Here is a 13,906-nt window from a genome sequence, read left to right on the forward strand (position 1 = left end):
TACACACACAACAATGAAGATTGTCTGTTATTGCTGATTTGGGACTTCACTCCCATCAGTTAAACCAACGGACACAGGACAACTTCATTTTGAACAATATATTGCACTATTGTCACTGTCTGTTCACATATAGCGTGTTCACAACATAGTTGTGTTTGTGAAGTTTCTTCTTTTTTTTTACAAAAAAAAAATGATGGAAATGTCAACAGAAATTTAAATGGTCTAAAAATGTGCACGTCATGCTGCAAAAGCAGAGCGAGCGACACCTGCCACAGGACATAAAAACTGAACGCTCAAACCACAAACATGTATAAGCAGCGAGTTTACAGTAAGAATTTCATCGAACCGCTTTGAGACAAACTTCATGTATGGCGAACATTTAGTTTTCCCCATGGAAGAACATTTTAGACACAAAGTCAGTTATCGCCTGCTGTACATGGCGGTTGAGATGTCAATTAAATAAAAATGGAAAACCAGTTATTGCCTCAAATATCAATGTATTTTGCTTCATCATAACAAATGAAATGGTATCCATATGTGTTCTTCACTTCACAAAAGTTTACTGCATGCTTAAAAAAAGGAAACAAAACCAAAAAAAAAAAACGTCCAATGAATTCCTTCACTTTCTGGGTTTACAGGTGTCATTTTGACTCTACTGGTGCTCATATTTCACATTCACAATAAACCAATGCGAACATGAGGGACAGTTTATGGGGTGAATCCTCACAACGGAGAACTAATAAAAATGCAAGTATTTATATACACTGTATGTATCAAATATTAGCAAGAACATAACAGGAAAATTCAATCAAATTTTGATATGGTTTGGATAATTTCTTAAACGTTAAAAATATGGCTTATACTCTTATTCATCTTGTTATATGTCACATTTCACTCTTATATAGTTCTCTTTTTTTTATAACCCGAGGCTATTTACAAACAAAAAGGTGGATGATGGGTGACGTCTGGTCTTATTCTAAGTGCTTGACACTTTGAAAACATGGCATAAGATTTGCCGTGAAGTAAAGAAGCTGATCCGTGGAGGTGCTATGTACTTTTAAAATACAGTTATAATGACAGGTTATCGAGAAATATGCTCTGTATGAGAGATTAAAAAAGTACGTACCACCATCAGAGATCAGATATTTTAAATCAAGGGCAAAGTCATGGCACGTTGCTCAACTCCAGGAACACTTAGCAGTTGGGTTGAAGGGGTGGGAGGGCGGGGTGTGGGGATGAAGAAAGGTACGACATTAGTCTTGGTTATATGAATGCTGTAAGAAGTTAATCATATTTCACCCAAAACACTGTTACTTTTTATTGAACATATCCATGAGCGGGGTCGGGATGAATTTCATGACCGTATCCACGATGCTCTCCTCTTCCTCCTCGTCGCCGCAGCCGGTGGGAACCGCCTTCTTCGGACGGGTGAGGCTACCCTCAGAGGCCTGCTCCATCGCAGCCGCTGCCTCGGCCTCCTTCTCCTCCTTCTTCTTGATGCCATACTGCGCAGGAAAGAGACAAGCGGGCAACTATGTTAATCCCCGTCCAGATGGGATTTATTTAAGGGTTGGTTTGAAGTTAGACTGAGTTTGAGAAAAAATGCATATTCGTTCATGAATAAGCGGAGGATTATTGAGACCACTTTCTTTTCAGTGCACCACGTATGAAACTAGAGCTGGAAGGCAATTTATTCGAAGAAAGCGAACAAGCGTATTTCCCAAAATGTGATGAACTATTCCTCTGAGCACTTTGCACTGTCCTTGCCTACAGTAAATTATGTCCAGTAATGAGTTCTGGTTTTGCTCCAATTGTAAAAATACCTCTTCTATATTTTGAGCATGTATTTAACCAGCGTCCGTCAAGATTCTCACTGATCCAGGTCAAGTGCTTTCCAAAGGAAACTTGCTTGAGGTTCTAGAAGATGCTTCAAAGAGGCTTCTTCAGTTCTAACTGACTGGTCGGGAAACCCAGGCCTTTATCCTCTCGCAGGACTGTTCACACTTGGGAGTCGTTGAGGTCACATGTGAGTCATTGAGCCAAGTGAATAAGTGAAGAAGTCTCTTGGATGAGAGGTGAAACGTCTTCTAGAACCTCAAGCAAGTCCAGCTGCCTTTGGAAAGCACTTACAAGTATTTAACCAGTGTATGTCTGTTATTATTGCCCTAAAGCCACGTTCTAATGCCTCTTAAGTGTTCCTCTGCCCAGGCCTCTAAACTGTTGCAGTAATTTTTCAATTCAATGAGAAACTGTAAAGCAGTTTGGATATGAAACACTATGACAAAAATGTGATTTCATGTACCTGAAGCAATATATGATTTCTATATTTAGCATAAAGGTGGGAACAGCTTCTCCCCTCACTTCAAAACCAGCAGAGAAACCGATGAGTACTGCAGCAGACTTCAAAATGTGGCAGTTTGTACTCTAAAGATAGAGACATGCGAGGCGTGACATGATCATTTCATGCATTTGAGGTAAATTGGTTGAAAATGATTACTGCTCTTGCAAAGTAATTCACATTTCTTCATTTGCATGAATTAGCTTCAGGCCGCTTCCTGGAGAAGTTTAAGCACAGTGTACTGCAGCTTTTTGAGTCCTGCATGAACAGCAGTTACAATCGATTTCTGCAATTAGATGCAAAGTTGGGCTTGAAAAGCAGTTTTGGCTTTTGTGCTTTTGCTCATGTGTTTGTGAACGTGCACGTGAGTTTTAACTGCTGCTTGGTCTAATTTGACCCTCCTGGATTTTTTATGCACCAGTTACTGGATCTCAGTAGTAGTAGTATAATGGACAATGCTAGTGATTAGTTTACAAAACCCTGGGCCCCAACTGACTTCTATTAAATCAAGAGTGTTCTTAGAGGAGAAAGAGCACAACCATTTAAATCATTAAAAAGAACAACAACAGCTGGGAAATCCGTTTCACAGCACCTTGATTGAGCCTTGAGCAATCTCTCTGCAATACTCAATAAATGTAAACAATATATACTGATGAGGACCATGAAATACAGTTGAAAGCTCTGGAGATGTGTGCTCAGCAGATTACTGGCAATTTGAAGACCTACAACAAATGGCCAAACGAAAGCTTTGGAAAAGCTCTATTTGGGGAATAAAATGACAACACAATAACAACTTGAAACAAGACTGGACAAGCTCAGACAATTTGCCACTAACGATCCGTGTCAGTTTAAACACTGCTTCCTTAATTGAACTTGAAGCTTTCATTAATCTGTACAGCTGGAGTGAGGATGAATTAAATCCAACTTCAAGATAATGTCAAAACCACTATCTCGTCAGCGCTTATCTTAAAGGTTCTGGGTCTGTGTCCACTGTTACCTTAAGTGCATTTTGTGTATGTGTTATCCTTAAGCAAAATCAATACAGCTGGACTGCAAGGAAAAGGTTGCAGAGCACTGGAAGGTCAACAGGCTGAGCGATGGTTGATCTTGAGGCAGAGATGCGGAAAATGAGCTAGACTCCTCCATGACCTCTTTGCTGCTCTCCCAGGTGCCCATTAAGGTGATTCTGGAGCAGTAAATATCTTACAGGATGACTACTAGTGTTAGTTTCCACTGTGAAGATGTGCACGGGGGGCAGGACGACTTTATGTTTTTAGACAGGAGCACCAGCTTTGTTTGCAATGGAAGACTTTCAAGGCCAAAGCACGTGGACAAATAATAGCAGCTGGTTTGGCAGTTGCTCGTGTTCTGGTCCAATATTTGACTCAACGCTGGATTTGAAGGATTCATCCTGCAGCCAGTGAGACCTTGGAGCTCCCTCTCTTCTGAGTTCTTAATCCCCTGTCGGCTAACAAAGTGCTACAAAAAAAATTGCTGCTATAGCATGAAGTCAGTGTGGGGCAACAATCAATCAGCAGGAAGCAGCAGCAAATAAAACCATCAGTTAAAGAGAGATCAGAGGCTCTGTCTAATACCTGGATAACTGCAGACCAGTTAACCTGATTCCCATAACATGACTGCTTCTATTTTTTTTTTTGTACAAAATACTTACTACAACTACACACACTACACATGCCTCTCACTTTCATCTTTAATATACATATACAATAGTTGAGCATTCACTGTTCCTGTCTGTAAATTGCTGATCTGATAGTGAAGATGAGAATCCAGGTATACTGAACAAATGTGCAAAATAAAGATCATATTCATCTTAGTCGGTTGACTTGGTAAACATATACATGCATGTATACTTATATACATACTGTATACTGTTTTTGAGATTCCCATTAAAACCAGTGGCCCTCTCATACTAGCAGCCAGTGTTGGCATGTTAGCCAAGCCACTGGCTTTGCTCTAGGGATGGCAGGGCCAGTAGATGAGTCAGGGAGTCAACCACGTTGGTCCAGATTGAAGAAGGATATGCATGGCCCCCAGAGGATGAATCCTCCAGCATCTGTATACACCAGAGCTCCACCCAGAGGACCAGGATTCATGTCACATGTGAAACCATAAGTATTTATTTATTTGTAGTGCCTAAACCAAACCAAACTGCAACCACACGCTAGAAAGGCTTTCTGGCACACAGGTGCGAAACGGTACCCTGAGCGTGACCACGCAGCATCAGCAGAAGTCCGGTTGGCTGCATGGTTGGAGGCACTTTTGCAGAAGAATTGAGAAGTGAAGTCCTGTATCTTGATTAAACACCGAAATGTTTCTTCCTCACTCCATGACAGAAAATAACATTGGTGTGATCGGTTGATGGATATCTCCTCTGTGTCTCCTTCTGCTCCCTTGTTTGTTCTCGGCTTTCCCTCCGTGCTCCTCTGTTTCGCTCTCCTGCAATCCGTCTTCGTCGCTCGCTCTCTCTCACTCTCAGACTTGCTCCACAGCAACAAAGGCCTGTGTCAGTTAAAGTGAAGGCAGTCACGCTTACTCAGCCGCTCTCCACTCGCTATAATCAAACACTTTCCAAAGACATGCTGTCATATCGCTCAGTCCCCCTCCGCTCGATTCTTCCGCAATTGTTCCAAAACCAAAGACTGGGACTCAGTGGAGTGCGGAGCTGATCCTCAAACTCCAAAGATAGCTTTACAAGGCCTACACATGGAGAAGTTTTCAACTCTGCTAGAGAGCCCTCAAAGAGTGCCAAAGTCAAATATTCAATGAAACATTAGCAATGTCAAGAGGAATATTTGACTGCAAGCTGCAGACACTCTGATACCATCAATTAACATTTTATTACCTATGAATAAAACAGTATGCATGAATTTATCAAAGGCTAGAGTCTTGGCGAGACAAGAAAAGGGTCAGTAAGACAAAAACATATGACTGAAGCTTTCATCACCAAAGAATCCTGCATGTGTTAACTGAAGTGCATGCAGCACACCTGGATTTACAACCCTGTCCAGGCTGTAATCATCTAAAGCAACCTAAGGATACAAAGAATTCTCCTGCCCGTTAACTTCATATGCAACTATTTTACATTAGCTAATTAGTTTTGAATAGAACATGTGTGACGCTCTTCATATTAAAGGCAGCCTCGCAGTACAGTGAGACATTGTCTCCGAAAAGACCCGCTGCTGTCGAGCTTCAAACTGAACTGTAATTGAATTCATCGCCATTGTTTTGGGCCGCACAAAAACGCACAAACGCATACGCATACATACGCACAAAAACTCAACCCACCTGCATGACAGGATAAAACAAGAAGTGCTGGAGGTGGAAAAATGCGTCTTCTTGTAATTTGGGTGTAATCAAGCTTTTGTTGCAGGAGTGGATATTACGAGAAAGACGTTCAAATGAATGTTTTGCGGAGAAGTTCGATATGACGGCACTGATTAAAAACGTAGTCTGGGCAACATCAAGGATTCAGTATGGTCGCACTCAAAAGTGGGAAGAAAGCTTGGCATTATAGGGAGGAGCTGAGTGTGATCAATCACACGCTGCACACTTCCAGAAAGCCTCCCATGGTGTTATGCTTGTTTTTTCACACGAGAAGTGACAGACGTAGCTGTGAAGAAGTTCAAATCCTGCGCTCCTCACACCTCTACACACCTGGCCAGCCGAGACTTGAAGTGGAAATGCTTGTCAGTTTGAGAAAGTCACGCAGACCTCACCGTGTGATCTGTCCAGTCCAGCTGTGTGTGTTTTTTATATCGGGAGCTTGTGCATGCGTTGCTGTAGAGAGGTCGTGCAGCAGCTAACGTGGGAGAAATGATCACATCCCAACTTTTCTTTCGGAAATGTAGGCTGCACCTCCGGGGAGTAAACAAGGGAGTGAACATTCTTGCAAACAAGAATGGTACCTTCCTTAACTTGTTAGCGCTGCTCAGTGTATTCAGTTTTTCAGTTATTTTATTTTTTTTTACCTTATCCCTGATGCCCTGCCGGATGTTTTCTCTCTCTGCCTCCATTTTTGCGTATTTGGCCTTCCTCTCCTCCTCCTGTTGCCTCAGTGCTTCTTGCCTTTCTTCCTCTTTTTTCTGAGCATCGGGATCTTTCTCCTCCTCCCCACCGAGCATCTTGCCCATGTCTTTGGTGGCCCCTGTTGTTGGTGGCGACAGAGAAAGAGAGAGAAACAAAAGTGATAAATTAAACAAATGTCAAGCAGAAATTTTAACGAGAATCTAGCAATCGGCGGGAATTACACATAATAGATCCCAGCTATCGGGTGTTTGTAAGCATTGATGTGAACTGTGGTACATCTAAGATTCGGATAATTCAATCAGCATTGCTTTGTATTTCAGTCCTTATCCAGGCCCTGAAAGAGCAGCTCAGTGTGCCCTCGAATGAACCAAAGACAAAAGTGTCTGACAATAGAGGGAACAAGAGGTGAACGCTATGAACAAGAGCCTGAGATAAAAGGCACTGCGCTAAATTATTAGCAATTCTCTTGATTGTCTTTGTGCTGCTCCCTTTGGGCTTCGCTATCTCCAGCGGGAATTTACGTCCTCATGCAAAGCCTCCACTTGGACTGTGGGTCAAGACCTGAGAACAAAAGGCTTGGAGTGCTGTGGAGAGGATCACAATAAACAGACACTGGGACTCACTCTGCTATTGATCCCATCTCCTGCCTGTCCTTGTTAGATATGCTAAACAAGAGATCAAGCATGTCGTTAAAAGACATTTATTATGATATCCTTTGTTTGTTGCAGCTTTACTGACTGGCTAATTTAAAATGTCTGCAGACATCTGCAAAGCTGTCTCAGGCACTGACGCCTTACTGTATCTTGACTTCTTCTTTAATCTGTGTGGAGAATCTGGTGAGAGCTACAGGCATCATATAACACGCTCCACGTGTCATGACACGGCCCTGCATCCATAGGAATTACATTCGTATTGAATGATTCTGCAGTTTGCATCCAGTGCTAACCCTGGAACAAATATGTCTTTCATGCAGGGATGTGAAGAGTAAGGGGGTAACGGTTGTGGTGGTGGGTGGCGGTGCAGCCCATATTCTCAAACCTTAACCTCATATTTGCCTAACCTGAACCATACAACTACAATCACCATACTGTGGAAACCATTCCAGCTGTAGAAAAAGGACTTTCAAAGTGATGGGAAAACGTGTGCTGGTGTGCACACTGTGTCTACACCGTTGGAGCCGCCAGGACTCCAATTCTGCCATTCATCCATAACATGAAAACACCTTCCACAGAGAGAGACAGATAGATAAGTCCTCCACAGGACACATTTTGTTTTGTCAGTTCCTGTTCCGATGCCATTTTGTTGTGCCGAGCAAAGTGTTTTTACAAGTGTGATGCATCCCTGTCAGTACCGACACAGGAACAGATGCAAGTCTCCCCAGAAAACAGGCCTTCGAATCGCAGACTGTCTCACTACCTTTACTGCGACGGAGAGGCTTTATTTCTATTGCTGAAAAAGACAACAGCGTTCTTTTGTAAATGATAATGAGGAACGTAAACCAGGCATAGATAAGCACAAATATGACCCTCTTGTTATAAAATAGACAATATCTACACAATAACTGCCTTGCTCAATTTAGTTAAGAGTGCTACATGGCAGCGCTCTTACCAGAACTTATTCTCATCTCAACATGGTTGTTTTGCTGCTTAAGAAAAACCCTTAAAAACAAATGCTGGTATTATCATTTTAACTACAACTCCAGAGGCCATTGTTCAGATCAGGAGGTTGCACAGACTAATCCTGAGTGTCGTCCTGCGTGTTGAGCTGCTCCTGCCGTGCTTTTGAGCATTACCTTTACATGAAACTCCGGCTGTGTGTTCTCACTCCAGAGGCATTAGCTCCTCTTTCCAGCTCAGTGGCTGCAAACAAGCCGGTGGACTGATGAACCCTGAACTCACGACTCTACGCTCACTTCCAACTCTCAGGGAAGAAATTGATTTTAACAAGAACTGGACCTCCTGGAGCACACTGGGCAAATTCGAAATGAGTCTGGCTCTCTCCCTGCCCCGAGTCCAGCACACTTCCTTTTGCTATTAGCGCCTCTGTCTGCACCCAAGGTCTGTGCTCGCCCGCTACACTGAGCCTCGCGGGCTCTCTGGAGGAACAGCTCAAAGACACAGCCATCTGCTTCGGCCGTGAAATTGATGAGACAGCGGCGACCTTGCGGTTCTTGGCTGCAGTCCGAACTTGCCGTGTTGACGGATCAGGACAAGCCCCAGTCCTTAGTCATGAGGAGCGGGGTGACTGCTAATTAATAAACAGACATGTTGATGTTTCTTGTTTTTTCATTAACTCCTTCGTGTGCTGAACACATGACGTGTCGGCACGCTAAGAATTCATCATGCTCGCTAAGTCGAGGCTGTTTCATGTCAGTGTAACAGGCAGATATACAGGCAACATAAAAAGGTCTGTAGTCTGGAATCAGTGACTCTACTGCATAAATCAAATGAATATAAATATTATTTCTCCAAACAAATCATTCTCCCAACCAAACGGTTTTAAACACTCGTCATCAGCCTTTTATGTGTGTTATTCTTTGTATTACAAAGGATTCATATAATACATAACATCATCAGATATATCAGGCATGAAAGCTCATTCTTCTCATTCTTAATGTTGAAAAAAAAAAAGTGCACTTACAACATTTTCTGGAGCTTTAAACCAAATCCCATAATCAAACTTCATCCACTGATGAAGACTGCGAGACGCAGTTGAAAGCTTTTGAAAACCAAATAAATGATGCCTGAGGTTTTTCTTTCTTTTGTTGTTGTTGTTAAACAGACATATTGCTTTAAAATGTTTCACAAAGGAATGGTAGTGGTTCTACTTCACCTTCAAATTCACTGCTTTGTATTAGCGTAAGTTTTAAGTAGAAAAGAAAGCGCCCAAAATCAGAAATTTAAAACCAAACATCGAATGATACACATCCACCTCTCTAAGCCCCGCCTCCAGAAAATTGTCTGGACATGGTTGGTCGGATGGAGATTTGCTTTCTCCTGATTGGTTTCTCTTCAAACTGAAAGCTTGTTGATTTTCAGCCACTAAATGCTGCGCTCCATTTTTATTATTCATCAATAATTGATTCACCTACTGTGAATAAATAATGAAGAACGTCTAAATATAAACTTTGCTTTCACCTTAACGTGTAGAATAATTCATGCAACCTTATGAAACTGGTGGCCTCATATCAACCCCTGATCAGTCCCATCTCCATACACACTCCATAAAAACTGCAGTAGCTACAAATATACAAGAGAAGCTGTTTTTGTCATACATCTTGTACCTTGCAGAGTTACTTTCTTTCAGTACCACTCATGAGAACATGTGTTGGAGATTCTGTCTGTGTCTGTGCTTCGCCCCAGGACAAACTGAACTGCTGAACGGGACTGTAAAGTTTTCTCTCTGGATTTGTTGCTGGTAGCTTGAGGAGATTTCCCAAATCTTGTATGCATAGCAATCTTCACAGAAGCTGAGTAGACTCTGGTGGAGAGTTTCCCTCATCACTTCAGGGATAATTTATTCTTCTTTGGCAACGCCGAACAGAGAAACTTTTGAAATTAACACTTGTTAAACTTTAAAGTCTGCAGATTCCAATTAAAAATAGCACGACACGCTTTATATCTTGTTCGAGCTTAGACTTTTTTAGCTATATCTTCCTACTTTCTTGTCATCAAGACCTATTCTCACCTCCTCATTAGCAGTGACACTGATACTGACATGTTAATTTGTGCTAGCAAAGTCTAGAACATTGGCTTACAATATGGATATAATGTAGTATTTTTAACCTTAGAATATCTCAATCTGACAAAATTCAGTCATAATAGTTGAAAAATGTGTCAAATTGTGTTTAATCTTGTCTAGATCTGTCTGGTTCTCTTACAATTATAGTCTTATTAAAAGGAGATGCTCTAATTTAAAGGTTTTACCCATCTTTAAGTGGTCTTTCTGAGGTTTTTTAAGTCTTTGCAATGACTCCACTTTATCTCTTGCATTGCACATGTTGCATTGCCTCTCCCACACCTCCACATGACTAATCTTGCTGCTCAGGGCTAATTAGCTTGTCTGATTGTGACAAAGTTGCTGTGTAGCGGCGTGAGACAGTTGTCATTCCCAAAAGCCTTGGTGTCATCAAACGCTGCCAGCTGCAGAGTCTGCAAGCAAGTGAAACGAGAAAACTCGAGATCCTCGGCTATGGTTAGGAAAACACTGAAACATGGTCTAAAGTGCTTAATTAGAAAGCACAATGAATAACTCTTCCCTCAACACAATGCTCGAGCTACACAAGGCAACTTGGTGACTGCTTCAAAGGCACCTGCAAATAAAGTTCTGTTGATCGTAAATGAAATTCCCCAAAAGCTAGTAAATGGACCTCAGCTTGTCTTCCATAAAGAAACCATAGGCTGATTTTGGTATAAATTATGACTAATTTAAACCAAACTTACTCAGAAATGTTGATTTAGTTGTGTATACATCAAATGTCAACCTGCTGGTAGGTAAGTCAAAGGATCACCAAAGGCATGAGGATTCTCCCTCTGGGCACCGTGCACACCTGCAAAAGTTTATGGCAGTCCATCCAGTAGTTGTCGAGCATCTGCACGGTGGCTCAGTGGCTTGCACTGTCAGTTTGCATGTTTTCCCCGTGTTCCCAATCCAATACTTGTTGAAATACTTCAGTCTGGACCACATTGGCAGGACCGACTGACTGACGACCTGACAGACAGACAGCGCCGTCCCCTCCCAACGCTGCTAGGGTGATAAAATCCATGTTCTAAGTCATCCCCTTTCTCCACAGTACAAACCTGTTTAGTGACATCCGTGCCATGAGCGCGGAGAGCTAGTCCGCCGTGCTAAATCATTACTGCTTTAATAGGACTTTTTAGGTCAGCTGAGGCCTGAGGGCTAATTTTAAAAGAGGGGAGGCTCCTCTGCTCGGCGAGAAGACGAGTAGGAATTGAAAAGGGATCGGGGAGAAGTTTGGAAGTTGTGGATGGGTGGATCACACAGCGGATTAGACTGTGCAGAGTTACATAAAGGCTGGCTGTGGATTTGGAGTGCGTGTGGAAGCATGAGGAGAAGAAGAAGTACCTGTGGTGCTGTGTGTGTGTGTGTGGATGAGGGTCTGCTGGGTGCTCAAGAATGAGAACAAAATGTACAGCTCCTGATTCCCTCTATGGAGCTGCGCTGTATGATGTGTGTGTGTCACAGTAAGCGTGTGCGGTCACTGTGGGCTCTCAGAGCACAGAGAATAATCGAGTGTGTGTCCTCCAGGTGAATCCGAGTGCTCCAAGAGCGTCTCCGCTTGTGTGAGTTGCATGTTTCGTGCTGAAGGATGGCTGAAGCCATATGAGAAGAGTCCCCTGTGGAGCCCAAAGGCACACGAAGAAGGACAGCAAGAGAAAGAGAGGGAGAGAGGGAGCTGAAATGGACGACACAGAAAAACAAGGGCAGAGAAATAAGGTTAAGAAGAATGAGAGTGAGATTATCGTCACTACGGCACAGCAAATTAGAGAGATCAATGGAGAGAATGATCATGCATAAGCGAGAAAAGAGGGAGTGACAAACTGAAAGTGAAAAAATCTGTAACAAGGACAGATGAAAGAGCGGAGAGTGATACACAAAACGATGATGAAGAGCACTAGAGAAGGAAAGAGTGCGAGGAGTACTTAGGGAAGAGAAAAGAGGAATAATGGCCGGAAAGAAAGAGCAGTGAAGGGAGGAACAAAGTGCAGGGAGTGAAAATGGTGATGATTGAGTGATAATAGGGTGAGGTTGAGAGGAAGGGAGAGAAGATTGGAAGGCGAGAAAAAGAATAACAGATTCAAAGAAAAGAAAGAGAGAGAGATGTAATAAAAGGGCAAGCGTGTTGTGAGAGAAAAGCAGAGATACTGCAGAAAAAAAGTGATAGAGCAAGAGAGAGGAAACAGCAGGACCTGCTCAAGGACTCTGTGTTCCTGCTCTCCCATCTGTCACCAGTCCTCAGCATATCCACGGCCGTCGACCAGCAGGTCCCAGCTTCAACCCCCACGGCCCACACCAGCCGTCCAGACCATCATCATCAGCCTCCTGCCCCGGGCTGGGCGGGAAGGTGGTCCCGAAACCTAGCCGAGAGACCACCGCGGGAACCTTACCATGCAGCAGAAAACAACATGGCCGGTTGCAGAGAGAGAGCAGAAAATATTAGCTGCGTTCTTCTGCCGTTCAGAGGCCTCCAAGAGCTGCATCTCAAACGTTATCAAAAAGAGCTTCTTCACCTCTTTCAGTGCACTGTTTTAGTTTTTACAGGCGTTTACTGTATGGTAACCATACAGTTAGTGACTAACTCGTGAAGAAAATGGAACAACTGGCTGCCAAAGAGCCAGATGTGTTCCTCCAGCAGCCCCGTTGCCTACAAATTACGTTTTTATACAACTTATTAGCGACAGCAAATGTGCCTTGAAGAAACGTCATGGAAAGTTTTTCTCTCAACATAATGAGGACATTTTTTTTGGCAACTTTTCATGGTTATGTTTAGGTACTGCATCACTTGGTTAGGGACAGATTATGATCTGTTTTGATGGATAAAAAGTTATTTTTAAATATTTATAACCTTAACCTTAAGTTCTTTAGTTGCCTAAATCTACCCACTGTCTGGATGTGCATGCTGGGTTCTGCACTGCGTATGCCTCTTATCCACCCGGCTACTTCTCTGCAACTCTGAATCAGAACTAGACAGTGATCATGTTGTCACCATAATGTAATAACACAAATTAGTTGTATATGAACATAATTTCTGCGAGAGCTGGTGGAAACCAAAACAGAGCATAAAGGAGAGTCTTCAAATTTTATTGCACATGAAAAATCTGTTTCAGCACTTGTTAAAAGCAACATAAAGTTCAATGTCTTTGGAATTAAAGCGCACAGTGAAGTCAAGGTGGCAATCAGGTGTCAGTATTGGTGTTTAGACAGCGACTAAAACTCGTGTCCACGTCCACATTTCGACAGCTTCTTATAGAAGTCATGGCTGCATCGTGATGCTTTCACAGATCTGCGGCTGTGTTTCGACTCCTACACAAAGTTTTATCAATGTCAGACCTTGAAAGGATGAAAAAACCTCTTTTGTTTGAGCAGCACTGAGTCACTTTTCACACTGTGCTGTCTGTGCGGGTCCTTGACAACTATTGACTTTATCAGGGAGACTGGTTTGGTTTTTGGAACAGTTGTCCCTGGAGAGCTATAACAACACTTTGGGTAAAAGTGGAGAAAGCCCTGTTCAGAACAGAAATTGCTTCTGTATTGCCAGGAGTGACGGCTGACCAGGGAAGGATTATTTTATAGCTGAATGGTGCCAAGTTCAATCTCCTGTAAAGTGTCCTTGAGCAAGACACAAAGCCTTTTCCTTTTCATTGCCTTCACTCCTGCATCATGTTGTTAAGCAACTGTGTAAGCATAGCATTTACCAGCATAGTTCTCTGTGTGTTGCTTAATTTTGTGGCAAAATATTCGCTAATCTTTGAAAAGGCATTATATTCTGTGACGAGCAGT

At 42.6% G+C, this 13,906-nt stretch overlaps 1 protein-coding gene across 1 annotated transcript in view; it reads right to left on the reverse strand.

The window, feature by feature from the left end:
* Nucleotides 1–1,310: 1,310 nt before the first annotated feature.
* LOC121611822 (complexin-2-like) overlaps nucleotides 1,311–13,906 on the reverse strand; it is a 51,288-nt gene continuing 38,692 nt past the window's right edge. The window contains exons 3-4 of the mRNA XM_041944522.1: nucleotides 6,328–6,503; nucleotides 1,311–1,505 (exon numbers count right to left, since the gene is read on the reverse strand). Coding sequence (XP_041800456.1) covers nucleotides 1,311–1,505; nucleotides 6,328–6,503 — 371 coding nt within the window. The remainder of the gene's footprint in view (nucleotides 1,506–6,327; nucleotides 6,504–13,906) is intronic.

The sequence above is a fragment of the Chelmon rostratus genome, chromosome 9 (assembly GCF_017976325.1).
Source record: "Chelmon rostratus isolate fCheRos1 chromosome 9, fCheRos1.pri, whole genome shotgun sequence".
NCBI classification, from domain to species: domain Eukaryota; kingdom Metazoa; phylum Chordata; class Actinopteri; order Chaetodontiformes; family Chaetodontidae; genus Chelmon; species Chelmon rostratus.